Source organism: Notothenia rossii (assembly GCF_949606895.1).
Source record: "Notothenia rossii genome assembly, chromosome: 5".
Lineage (NCBI taxonomy): Eukaryota > Metazoa > Chordata > Actinopteri > Perciformes > Nototheniidae > Notothenia > Notothenia rossii.
This window is the reverse complement of record NC_136903.1, coordinates 71861723-71874037: the sequence shown is the minus strand read 5'-3', so window position 1 is coordinate 71874037 and position 12315 is coordinate 71861723. Positions and strand designations below refer to the sequence as shown.

The 12315-nt window shown below is 40.2% G+C and overlaps 1 protein-coding gene across 1 annotated transcript; it reads right to left on the bottom strand.

The window, feature by feature from the left end:
• Window positions 1–5722: 5722 nt before the first annotated feature.
• On the bottom strand, window positions 5723–10541 carry endou (endonuclease, polyU-specific). Its single transcript, XM_079683131.1, has 9 exons — window positions 10324–10541; window positions 9707–9829; window positions 8992–9114; window positions 7284–7464; window positions 6994–7199; window positions 6538–6651; window positions 6341–6447; window positions 6102–6244; window positions 5723–6014 (listed from the first exon to the last, which is right to left on the bottom strand). Exons 1-9 carry the CDS (start codon window positions 10379–10381, stop codon window positions 5894–5896), a joined length of 1176 nt encoding a protein of 391 aa, XP_079539257.1. The 5' UTR covers window positions 10382–10541; the 3' UTR covers window positions 5723–5893.
• Window positions 10542–12315: the final 1774 nt, after the last annotated feature.

Below are 12315 nucleotides of genomic sequence, written 5' to 3'. Positions count from 1 at the left end.
TGCTTTTACCTAAATAAAAGGTCTGATTTGTGTCCCCTTCTAAATATCTCTTCCCATGGCTTCTTCTGAAAAGACACTGAGATCAAGTCCCTTTAATTCTTTCTCAGAATTGTGTTAGTAGGGCAGGACAATCACATATTAGAATTTAAAACATGTGTGCATGTATAGGTTATAGATTAAAGACTGATTAAACCTTAATGTGATTGCTTTGATTGAAATAAATACAAAGGATTCTGTATTTCTCCACCTCAGGCTGTGAAGAAGGTGAGCCCTCATTTAAGATATAAAAATATACGGAAATGTAACAGTGAACTGGAAAAAATAATCAGAACACTAAGAACATTTCTTTGGTGTCTTCTGGTGTCTAAGGAGTTTAAGGGGTTTATTTGGGGTTGTAACCTGGAGCCAGGTAATTTTTACTTTTTATTAACCAATAATAATAATAATCTAACTTCTAAACCCTGCCTGCCAGAAGTCCTCAAAGTGTTTCAGCACCGGACAGCTCCCTCTCGCTCCTCCGCCACAGGTGTCGGTGCTGTTTAGCCGACACATGCGCAGGGAAGAGATTATCTCAAACGAATGACCTTTATAGTGAGCGTTGGAAATGTGAGTTTTCATAGATGCATGATCTATTTTCATTCCTTTTCTCCCAGCTCCCCCTCCCCCTTCACAGTAATCCCGGTTAACTTGTGAACTAGTAATGCCCGGCCTGCGAGATAAAGTCAATGACAGGACTTCAATCTGGGGCATCGCAGGATTTTCTCCGTGGATGAAGCGACAACCATGGGATTAAATGAAAGATCGACGTCCCCAGATCAGCAACAGACAACTCAGAGTGAATTGAAATCAGACCTTTTCAAAACGCACAACTATTAATGCCTCGACACAAATTGCTTGCTTGAGCTGCTTTTTGCTAAATGTCAATATTAGAATAAGCCTCTTTTACTAGTTGTATACTGTCTGTTGACTTGTTGTGTTTACCAGGAAATCATCAGACAAATAAAAGACGTAAAACCCATGCGATTGAAAATAAACATGAAATCGAGTAACTTTAAACCAGCCAACATAAATAACTTTAACATTTTAAAATCATACCCGTGTTAATATGTCCCGGTCCTCCACAGAAGGTCTGGAGGATGATACTCGTTTTTCAGAGTTATTTCTCTGTCAATAGGCGGTGAAGTGTCGCTGTGTCCCACAGTGTGAGCCTCAGTGTGGGACACTCTGCGGGGGATCTGGATTTTAACCTCCCCGGTGAAGCTCCTCCCCCCGTCCCTGTCCTGCTGACGCGCTTGAGCTCGCGCGTGGCCGGCCCGTGGCTCAAGCTCTAGTCGTCGTGTCTGTGTGTGTGTGTGTGCGTGTGTGTGTGTGTGTGTGTGTGTGTGTGTGTGCGTGTGTGTGTGTGTGTGTGTGTGTGTGTGTGTGTGTGTGTGTGTCACTTAAACTCCAGACAAACAGGAGAGGCCCGGGCCTTTGTTGCTTTGCGCCAAATCCGCAGCACGTTCGCATTGAGCGGCGCAGAGACGCGCTCAGTCGGCTGAGCCTAACTGTATGTGACAGCTTGAAGTTGCGTGTGAGCAGGTGTTTTCTCCATCCCTTCTTCCGTCCAGCCATCCATCCCTCTGCTCTGCGGAGACAGGCTGTTGAACAAGTTCATCTCACCCAGGCGGCAGCTCTGAGCAGCCGGGTGAGTTTGCTCTCATTGCAGCATCAGTATATCTCTGGGACTCTTTAATGGCCTCCTCTCTGCACTATGGAGGTCCTTCTGCAGCTTAAATAACCACAACTCACACTGAATGTTCTAGCACGACTTCTGATTGAAGTGTCACTATATATATCATAATATAGTGACCGGTAATATTATATTGATATTATTACAGCATTTAAAAGCTTTTAACAATCTTAATGTTTTGATTTACAATTAGGTTGTCTTAATTGATCAAAACAAGCACATAACTCAAAACTCTCAGTTGGTCTGAGCACACGCAGTTCAATCTAACTGCTTAATGTGATTACTTTAGTATGTGTGTGTGTACGCGCATGTAAACATCTTTAGCTGTAAATATGATTTATTTGTCTATACAGTAATTTCATTTGAAACGCTTGTTCTTAAGATATATACTATTTATTTATTAAAATACCAGAAAACTTGAAAGTCAAAGTATGATGAAAGCAAGCTGAGATTATTCCATTTTCAATTAAAATAAAAGGAGGTATAGGATTTGTTCATTTACCAATGATTTAGGCGGTACATAAAGCTGGCAAAGAAGCCCCAACAAACACTGCTTTACAGTAAGTGACATCACTAAAGGCAATTTATCAGACTTCATGCAGCTCCCTGCAGCCACAAAGCTTCTTAAACAACTTTTAATCACAAATGCAATAAAACGCATTAAAACATGTATTTGGGTAAATTATCCCATGTACTTTCTTAACCATAAGGATTGTGGCCGTTCTTGGAGTGATTGTTACTGTGATTCATCACCCCATAATAATAATTATAGATCAAAGTTCAAACTTAATTCTAGTTGTAGATATGGCATTGATATACATAATTAAAGTGTATGGATACATTAAGGGTTGCAACTAACAATTGTTTTTGCATTGTCGATTATTTTTGCAGATTATTTTCTACATTAGTCAGAAAATAGGAACAAATGTCCATCCCAGTACCTCAGAGACTTAGGTGATGTCTTCAAAAGTCTTGTTTTGTCAGTCCAAAACCTAAAAATATTAAATTGAATCCGATAGAAACCCAAGAAAAGCAGGACGTCTTTACATTTGAGGGGCTGAAAACTACTTTTTTGCATGAAAAATAACAGAAAACAATTAAAAAGTGACCAAAACAGTTTGTGATTACTTTTCCGTCAATAGATAGGTTTAATTGTTGCCGTTTAACATTCCTTAAATATTAAATTATAATTGAATATTTCTCTGAATCACACTTCAGTGACAAAGACGTGCACAACAACATTATATATTATAGACCCTCATCAACACTGATCGGGGAACAGAGAGCAGGGAATGTGCATGATTTGGAAACAGAGCACCACATGCCCTAACAGGGAGAATTGAGGTAGGTCACGAGGTTATCCGCACACCCAGACAAGGCTCTTCTCGATCCCCGTTCACTCCCAGGCCGACCACCTTCCCCACTGCCCCTCCCTGTGGGTCTCTGCCTTTCCTATTCCACACCTGCAGCCTGAAATGGGAATAGTAGAGCCGGGCCTCTTGCATCCCAGGAGTGGTACTAGCAGGGGAATATAAGAGCTGAGGCCCTGTGTCCCCATTACTTATACTCATAACACCTTTAATACAACTTAGTCAAATCAGAATTTGTATTTGAAATTGTTTTAGGGCTATAAAGTTGCATACATAAACACCTGTAATTTTGAAACTGAAATGTTTCCTTTATTTGTATTCTTCTCTGTTTGACCCACTTACTGTGTATCACTGTCTTCAGGTGGGGCTCAAGTGTAATTCTGTATGTGCGCCATAATGTCCCATAAGATCCCTCAGTGCTGACCACACATGATGAAGTCCTGCTGCAGATGGCCCTCTCTTAAACATATCTCTTATTTTAACAGTCTGTGGCTCAGATGCTCATCTATTCTCCACCGGCTGCTCAGCGCACTCAGCATGTTCACATGGCTCAGAGGACACCGCCTCACCTTATCTAGGTATGTTCGTGAGATGGGAATTCAGTTTATTATAATGAAATACGAAGGACAGATAAAACTTCACTCCAGTACACACACAAACATGACCTTGCCATGAATCCCCTGTGAATCTGTTTGTGACAGTGGGGGAAAGTGGGCTTTTTCCATCTGTCATACTGGAAGTCCTCCGAGAGATGTCATCCCCACAGCAAGAGGAGTGAGTGCATGTCAGTGTGTGTGTGTGTGTGTGTGTTTAGAGTAGTGGAGGGATTGCATATGCAGCAATCAAATACATTTTTCCTCCAACAATATCCAAAGCCTATAACAAGGTCAGCGCAATGCATCAAGATTTTATCCATCACTCTGCATATGTCAGCAACCACTAAGAATGACAATGCGGTCTCCAAATTGTTTGGAAAGCACAAAAACAACTCCAGAGAATGAACGTTGCTCTGTATTTCATGGTCCCGCATCAACTTTAGAAAAGGCCGGCATCTAAGCCAAAACCTGAACCTCCCTCCAGCCGAGCACCGACCCTGGGGAGACAGGGGTGATGTTGACCATGTGTCCTACTAATCATCTCAATGATCGACCCCACGACTGGGTAAAATAGACACCCCCCTGCCTGAACCCCTAAACCCCCTTAACCCTTCCCTAAACCCTCTGTTGGCCCCCCGTTGTGCATGCTCATTGGCTGACCGCCTTCAGGCGTCCCTTTTCCACGGGCCCATTGTCTGGCCCCATAAGCAGCTTTGTTTCTGCATGTGCAGCTGGGCTGGCCCGCGCAGCCATTAGCCACAACACGCTAAAAGGAGAGCGGGATAATATAATTACAAAACAAAAGTCAGGTGGCTCACGAGATCTGCCAGAAAAAGCCCATTTGGGGGAGATGCGAGGACACGCTGGCGGGTGGCCAGCTATAATTCGATTATGAAGTTGTGTGAGTGACAAAAGAAACAATTGAATCTTTTTTTTCTTTTATTTGCCACACTGTGGTCTAATTTGATTTCATCGGGGCCTTAAAAAGAAAGCAGTCTGAAAAGAGAGAAGATTTACTCTTCTAATTTCTAGAGTCACCGGCTCAGAAAATGTAATATGCTCTGACAAAAAAGCGAGAGAAATTCTTCCCTGGGCTGACTTTATTGTTGTTGAACACTTTGACTGCATGTGAGGCCCAATTCAGATAAATCGCTGAGGTTTTCCTGCAAACTGGTCTTGTGCTCTTGCTTTGCATGAATGCACACTGACGGGCGGACAATGGGATCAGTGGCAGATCCATCTCCTGTTATACTTTCTTCAAACAGGGTTGCAAGTGTGTCCCCCTGTTCTGTCGGCAGACCAGAATTTATCCTGTTAGTCACCCTAGATGAGTGAAAGACTAAAATCAACCCCCATCCCAGCTGGACACACACACACACACACACACACAGACACACACACACACACACACACACACACACACACACACACACACACACACACACACACACACACACACACACACACACACACACACACACACACACACACACACACACACGCACACGCGCACACTTTACCCCACACTGGGGAGTTAGACACACAGCTTTATGGACAGCTGATAAGAACAGGTTTAGCTGGTGGCTACTGTTTGAAGCAGGTCAAGCAGAACGTGATCTGTTAATGTCTTTTTGTTTCTATAGTTCATTCTGAAAAAGACTGCTTTTTTGTTTTTTGTTTTGCTGTTTTTATAGACAATAAGCAATTGTGTTAGATGCACACATGCTCTTAACGCTGAAGGGTTGGTGTCAGTATTGTGCCCACGCGGGGTGTGTAAATGCCCATTTTTTGCTCCATTAGGCACAGTTTGATCGTGCCCCTGGGAGATCAGCACATTCTCTTGGTCTGTGAGACTGTTCACGTGAGGCTACCCTGCAGATTAACCAACTCTCTGATTTACCGTTTTATTTGTACAAGTGGAAGTGCCACTGAGGGCTTGAGAAGCAAAATGTAAATATATATGTTATTTTATTCCTGCTATCGAAACATTTCAGGAAACAAAATAAGCAGATGCGAAACATTGATATATCCATAAAAATCTTTTTTATTTGTATTTTATTTGAAACTGAAAAGTTGAATTACATTTATGAAGACCTCTCACTGAGAAAATCCTTTTTCTTGGGAATATTATTATTTCAAGTGATTACATAATGAGGGTTATGACATTTTTGCTTGTTATTTAGAAGATGTCAGCTTTAGTTCCTGGGGGTTGCAGGAAAGGCAGAGCCGATGTACTTCTTCCCATTGCCGTAGAAAGAGTTTTCCCATGTGTAGGTTTGGATCATGAGCTCCTTCCCTCCCAGGCTCAGGCGACACCTGCGGATGAGGGATAATATAAAAAAAATCGGAATCAGAAACGATCTACATGCAAGAAAACATTGCAGGTCCTTTAGGTATACTCACTGTTTTCCAGGGCGAGTGATGTAGCAGAGGCTGTACAAAGCAAAGTCAAATTCAGGGCTGCAGCCAATGACTGCAGATCCGACCTGCTTGAAGTAGCCCTCCCACATGAACTGCATTCCCAGGATATCAGGGTAGGAAGTCCACTGAGAGCAGGGGAAAGAAAGAAAGGAGAAATGACGGAGTGCTACACATTTCACATTTTAAATGAACACATTGAGGTCTGTGTTGTGTATGCTTACAGGCCCATTGAAGCTGTGGCTGTAGTAGTTCAGCTTTCCGCTTTTCTCCAGAAGGTAAAACTGGATCCAGTTGTGGAACCCAGACACTTTTCCTCCCTTGATCTCACCTGTCACAGAATGTGTTTCTTAATTATCATGAAAAAACGTTTTGGGGCAAAACATCTGTGCTTTTTGGAAGAAATGTGCACTGTCCGAACCTGCAAAGATGTGTTCAAAGCCGCTGGAGTCCTTCTTGTTGTTGCTGCGAGAGTACAGACCAAACCACATCATCTTCAGGTCCTGAAGGAACTCTTCCTCTGAAGCGTAGACGCCTTACAATATAGAATCATACAGAACACTGTAAGCACTATATATGTTAAACTGTGAGAGAAATACATGAGGCAAAGATACTGCACGTGTAAAAGGCAATCGTGGAATTTTAAGAGTCCTTTAAAATCCTTTTACCTGTAACGTTATCCAGTAGATTAATTTAAACACTGAAAATAGGACCATAGAGCTCATCTGATACTTTAATGGCGCCAATTTGACAACATATAAACAAATATAGTCTTGAAAGAAAACAACTGGGCTTAAATTTGTGATTACAATTTATTTTGTAATGTTGGCATGTGGCTGGTTACTCCCCCCCCGCTGTTACATGTGGACATAGTTACCCTTGGTGTAGAGGAAAGCAAACAGCTCGCGGCCCAACTCGGTGTTGGCCATGGTCTCCCTGATGAAGTCTTCCTGCTCGGCCAGCTGCTGCGGGCTGAAGTATTCATTCTGACCGGTCATCCTGTTATAGTTGTCCAGCACCGCCAGGAAGGCAGTGTAGGTGGGCCTGGAGAACAGAACCTTCTCGTTCAGGTATCGGAACAAGCTGGGGGCACAGAATCAAACACATGATGAGACAGCAAAATAGGGTAAAATATACTGAACATTAGGGTCAAGAAGATATCCTCACTTTCCAGAGGAGAGATCGTTCATGGAGCTGGTCTGAGAGTCGTGCACCAGAGCCTGAGGGTTAATGATCAGCTCCGAGGACGAAGCCTTGTTTGAATCCAGAGCGTAGAGCGCCTCAGAGACAGACTTGATCTCAGCATCAGTGATCACACCACCACTGCCGCCGTCGCCTCCTCCATCACCTGCACAACACCACACACACATTATGTCTTCATCATATTAGTGTTTCAAATGGGGACCAGGTTAAACAAAAAGAAAGCTATATGAAAACATAGGTTTACAATGTCTCCCACAATTTATCATTATTTAATAAAAACACTTTCTCAAGTCTCACACTTCAACAAGCTGAACTACTCCATGCAAGTCCTGTTTATGCAATATTCTACTGATAAAGCATGTGTTTGGGAAGTGGGCACACAACTGGAAAATGAAACTTTCAAATTATACTACACAAGAGTTTGTAAACGGGTGTTTTCATATAGTTATGCTGTTGTCCAACGGGATCCTAATTGGGTTCAATTTATCAAGACTTTCTCTGTTGATATTTCATTTACCGCGGAGGCATGCAAATGAAACAGTTTTCTTGAAGAATTTAAGGTAACAGGTTGAGTGATTTAATATACTAAAATATTGTTTTGAGGGTTAAGTACATTATATAAAATAAAATGGTAGTTACTAAGTTCCACCTTGAGCAACTTCAAAGTTAAAGTTAATCTTCCCTCATGATATTGTAATGATAATATAAAACACTCAGCAATGGTCATTCTTCACAATGAGTACTTTTACCTACAGTTCAAGTTGAATTTGTAAGTAAGACTTCTGTAACTTTACTTTAGCACATTTTTTAAGGAAAGACGTGTAATGGAGTATATTTATATTGTAGTATTTCTTTTTATATTATAGGAAAGGACCTTAATACTCCTCCCACCACTGAGTATTATAACTGTTGAAGAATGGTGCAGTTCAGAAGGAAGAGCAAACTGAACTTTGTTCTGCTTGCAGTAGGTTTTATAGCACAACAGCAGCACCTGCTGGTCAAACACTGAAAAAATATTTGACACAAGGGAGTTTGGCCACTAAAGCAAACAGTGTTAAAATATTCAGCCTTCACTGAAGGACATTTACTATTACCACCATTTTAAAGATTTTTATTACGAGTACGTTTCTTAATTTAACATTTTTCTTTAATTAAAGTTAAGATTAATTATCAGCAAAAATGTAGGCTACTTGAAGTATCAAAAGTAAAAAGTCCCTGTGATCAATATGTTGACATATTTTAAAATAAATGACTTTATTAATACAAATGCATACTTCCTCTACAGTTGGGTAGTTTAGTCCAGTGGTTCCCAACCTGGGGGCTGTGACCATACAAAGGGTCCAAAACAAATCTTAGGGGTCGTGAGGTTAGAAGGAGACTTAGAAAGAATAAAATAGTTGTACAGTTTTCTTTGGATTCTTCTATCATCTTTGCTTTTTTGTGAAATGTTGGATTATTTCACTCTTGAAGCCTCGAATTGTTGTTTAAATGACAGTATAAGGGATAATCTCTTTTTAGCACAACTCATGGTTTCTGACTGTTTTCAGTGCAGCGCCATGGGACTGATGACGGGTTCGATTCAGTGTCCACCATGGGAAAAGGACCAGGTGTCACGAGTAGCTGCTTACGAGAGACAAACAAATAAACACAGGGTGGGGGGGGGTGGTCTTACTGTCACAGAGGTCTGCGTAGTTGCTGCAGCAGTTTTGGTGCTGGGCACACTTGGAGTTGCAGTGGCACTCGTTCTGAGAATTGAATTTCTCATCACATCTGCCTTTACAAGATAAGGCCGAAGCTAGAGAGGAAAATAAACCGTAAATTTTTCCACAGAAGTCTACTGAGTGATAAAAAAGAATTAAACCCTCATGGATGAAAATGTAATATAATTGAATCTGTGATACAAACAATAAACATTAAGCTTGTATCTCTACATGAAGATATTATTTTTGAATTAATCTGAATTCTATTCAAACAGAAGACATTGTGCATGTTTTCTCAACTGGATGTATTTATGTAATGTCTGCATATCTTTTTAGCTACACCCACACAAGAAACAACAAGAAGTATCTCTCAACCTCCAAATGCACAATGGAAAATATTGCTTCACTGGAAAAAGTGAATGCTTTAGCAGTAACGGTTAAAAGGTATTCAAAGGTCTGAATCAAACTGGAGGTGTAATCTATTATCAAATGCACTGCCTGTGGTTTTAATCATTATCCAGTACTATTAAATTATGTCTTATAATAATTTCTAAGTATTGGTTTTGCTTACATACATAATAAGTCAACTTAAAATAGTAAAAATATCCTGCTTGATTTGCATGATAATGAAATTCAAGTACATCATTCAGAATATTTTAAGTTATAAAACAAGCTTTTGTCACTCACTTTTACAAACGTCGGTGTAGTCAGAGCAACAGTCTTTGAAGCCCTCACAGGACGGGTTACACTGACAGGAGAAACTGTTGTCGGTGCCGTAACCACAGCGACCCACACATGTGTCCAGAGAGTCTGAGGAGCAATTCGACACATTAGCAACTTAAAAACAATCCTATTTTAAACTGTAATCAGTGTTTGGGAGGCTACTTGGAAAGCAAGGTTTTGCAAGCTTACGTCACTTTTGAAAAGGTTGAACTACAGCGGAGCTACCCTAGGGAGGAATTTAGTTTAACTGAAGTTATTGAAAAAAAGTTGTTTAAACTAATCTGTTGGGGGGGGGGAGGTCAATACAGGCCTATGGAGACAAAAGCAAATGACATAATAACAGGATAAAGTCACATGCCAACAACCTTTTTAAATATGTAACTGTATTTTTATGGCAAGTTTTTGGGATATATTATGTCGTTAATTACACAAAGAAGGCAAAATAAATATAAATGTAGTTGAACCTCTACCACTATAAAATATAGTTAAAATACCAGTCCAATCACATGTAGCTAACTTCTCCCAAAACAGTGCCTGTAGTAATAGCTTATGGTGATAAAAGAGCATAAAAAGTATCTTACTGCTGTATCCCTGCTGGAACAGGGTCACCCAGAGTGCGAGGAAAGCGATGACCTTCATCTTGCAACGTGATAATAGACTGACTGTTTCAACGTTCCTCTTTTATAACAAGTTTTGCATGACCGACCCAAAACTGAGTTAAATCCAGCCCATTAGTCAGGGTGCATCACTTCATTGCAATGATGTCCCAGATAACTTATGTTGTCAGGTCTTCCTAACTGTGAGGTTTTGTTCCATATTGTGATTTGTGAAGGATTAATAATCGATATGTTGTCGAACAGGACGTCCTATCAATTATTTATTTCATAAAGTGTAAATAGAACTTTCTATTTATCTCTTCCTTGTGAAACTGCTCACCTGTTTAGCACACAGGCGGCACTTTAATGTATAAAAACAAATCCATATCAAGGTGCGAGCTGCTACCAAAAGGTCCAGATGCTGCAGTTCACAGGCTTTGTGCAAGGTCAGTGGACTCAGAATAGCTCACTGCCTCTCTGTCCGAGGGCACATGCTCCCACACCACAAATATTACACTGTGAAGATGCATGTGGGCCCTCAAAATAATGAATATAAGTATACAATAAAATGGTGATTATTACTCTGAGGCTTTTACATGCTTTAAAACAGACACTTACAAAAGAAAATGACAGCTGAATTTCAGTTAGAAACAATAAGAGATAACCTCAGTAGATCAAGAACAGTTTGCAGTTTTACCTGGGAGTTGATGCCTTTCTGTCAGTGTAGTTTGAACAGTAAAAGTTGAGGTATTCAAATATTTTACTGAAGTAGGAGTAGTGAGACTGCAGTGTAGTTAAATTCCTGCATTCAAAAGTGTACCAAATGCAGTTATTTAATGAAATGTACTTTAATCACCCATCTCTGTTTCCCCAATAAACATAAATTAAATTGTAGCTTTTTATTTCCCTTATCAAGTATAGTGCCCATAGTGAGTTAGAAAAGACAAAGATAGAGAAAGTGTTTATTTCACAAATTAGAAGCATAACCCAAAAGCTAGTTAACAAAAATAAAAAAGAGTATTGTATTAAGAGGAGAAACAGGAAAGGTGAGATAGAGGTACGGGTGAGTGGGGCTAAAGAAATGTAAAAGAAACAGGTACGAACAAGAAAATGGCTAATGTATTTGTTGTTTTGTCTGACTGTTTGTCTGACTGCCTTTTGTTTTGTTTGTTTTGACTCCTGTTTATCTTTGTAAAGCGACCTTGGGTCCCATGAAAGGTGCTATATAAATCCAAGCTATAATTTATTATTATTATAATTGTGATTTGAGTGATAGTATCCGATGCTCCCACTGTATACTAGAAGGATAAAGCAACACGATACAATTTGATTACTATAGGTAAAATCTGAAATATTATTTTTAATTACTTTACGAACTGCTGGGTAAATGTATCATTAATCATTAGTTGATTTATATTTAATTCGGATTCCCCAAAGTTACTGGTAACTAATGTTGTCAATTATGTAGTATTTTAAAAAGTACAATTTCTGCTGTTCAAATAATAGCCTTTAAAGTAGCAACAGCGACTGGGTACTTCCTCCGAAGCCAAACTTTAATGATAAAATAGAGACTACAGACACAGGATGATTGGATACACAAACTGTAACTCCCTCCCAAGTACGGGCAAGCACAATGCCACAAAAATAATAAACGCATCGACCACTGACATATTGCAAACTGACATATTGCAAAACTGACATATTGCAAAACAACCACTGACACAGGAAAAACAACGGCATCAGATCTATCTTAAAACTAAAAATAGCAATAGTAGGCCTCGGGACTGTACATGGTGTTCGTGCATGAAAAAAATGTCTTACCTTAGGCTAATACTCCGAAGGTGTTCTTGCGCTCGGGATTCATACTGAGGAAACTTTTCATCATGTCCTGTATATCCATTTGTTCAACGATGTCTCCGTGCACATGCATGAGTGTAAGGTGTGTAAGTCTTTTCTGGGACATGCTGCTCCTCAGCC

Coding starts and splice junctions, on each gene's coding strand:
- endou (XM_079683131.1), bottom strand. CDS start 10,381: ATGAAGGTCATCGCTTTCCTCGCACTCTGGGTGACCCTGTTCCAGCAG. Junction 6,448..6,537: donor CTTTGAACACATCTTTGCAG/GTTCGGACAGTG, acceptor ATTCTGTGACAG/GTGAGATCAAGGGAGGAAAA. Junction 6,245..6,340: donor GCCACAGCTTCAATGGGCCT/GTAAGCATACAC, acceptor CCCTGCTCTCAG/TGGACTTCCTACCCTGATAT.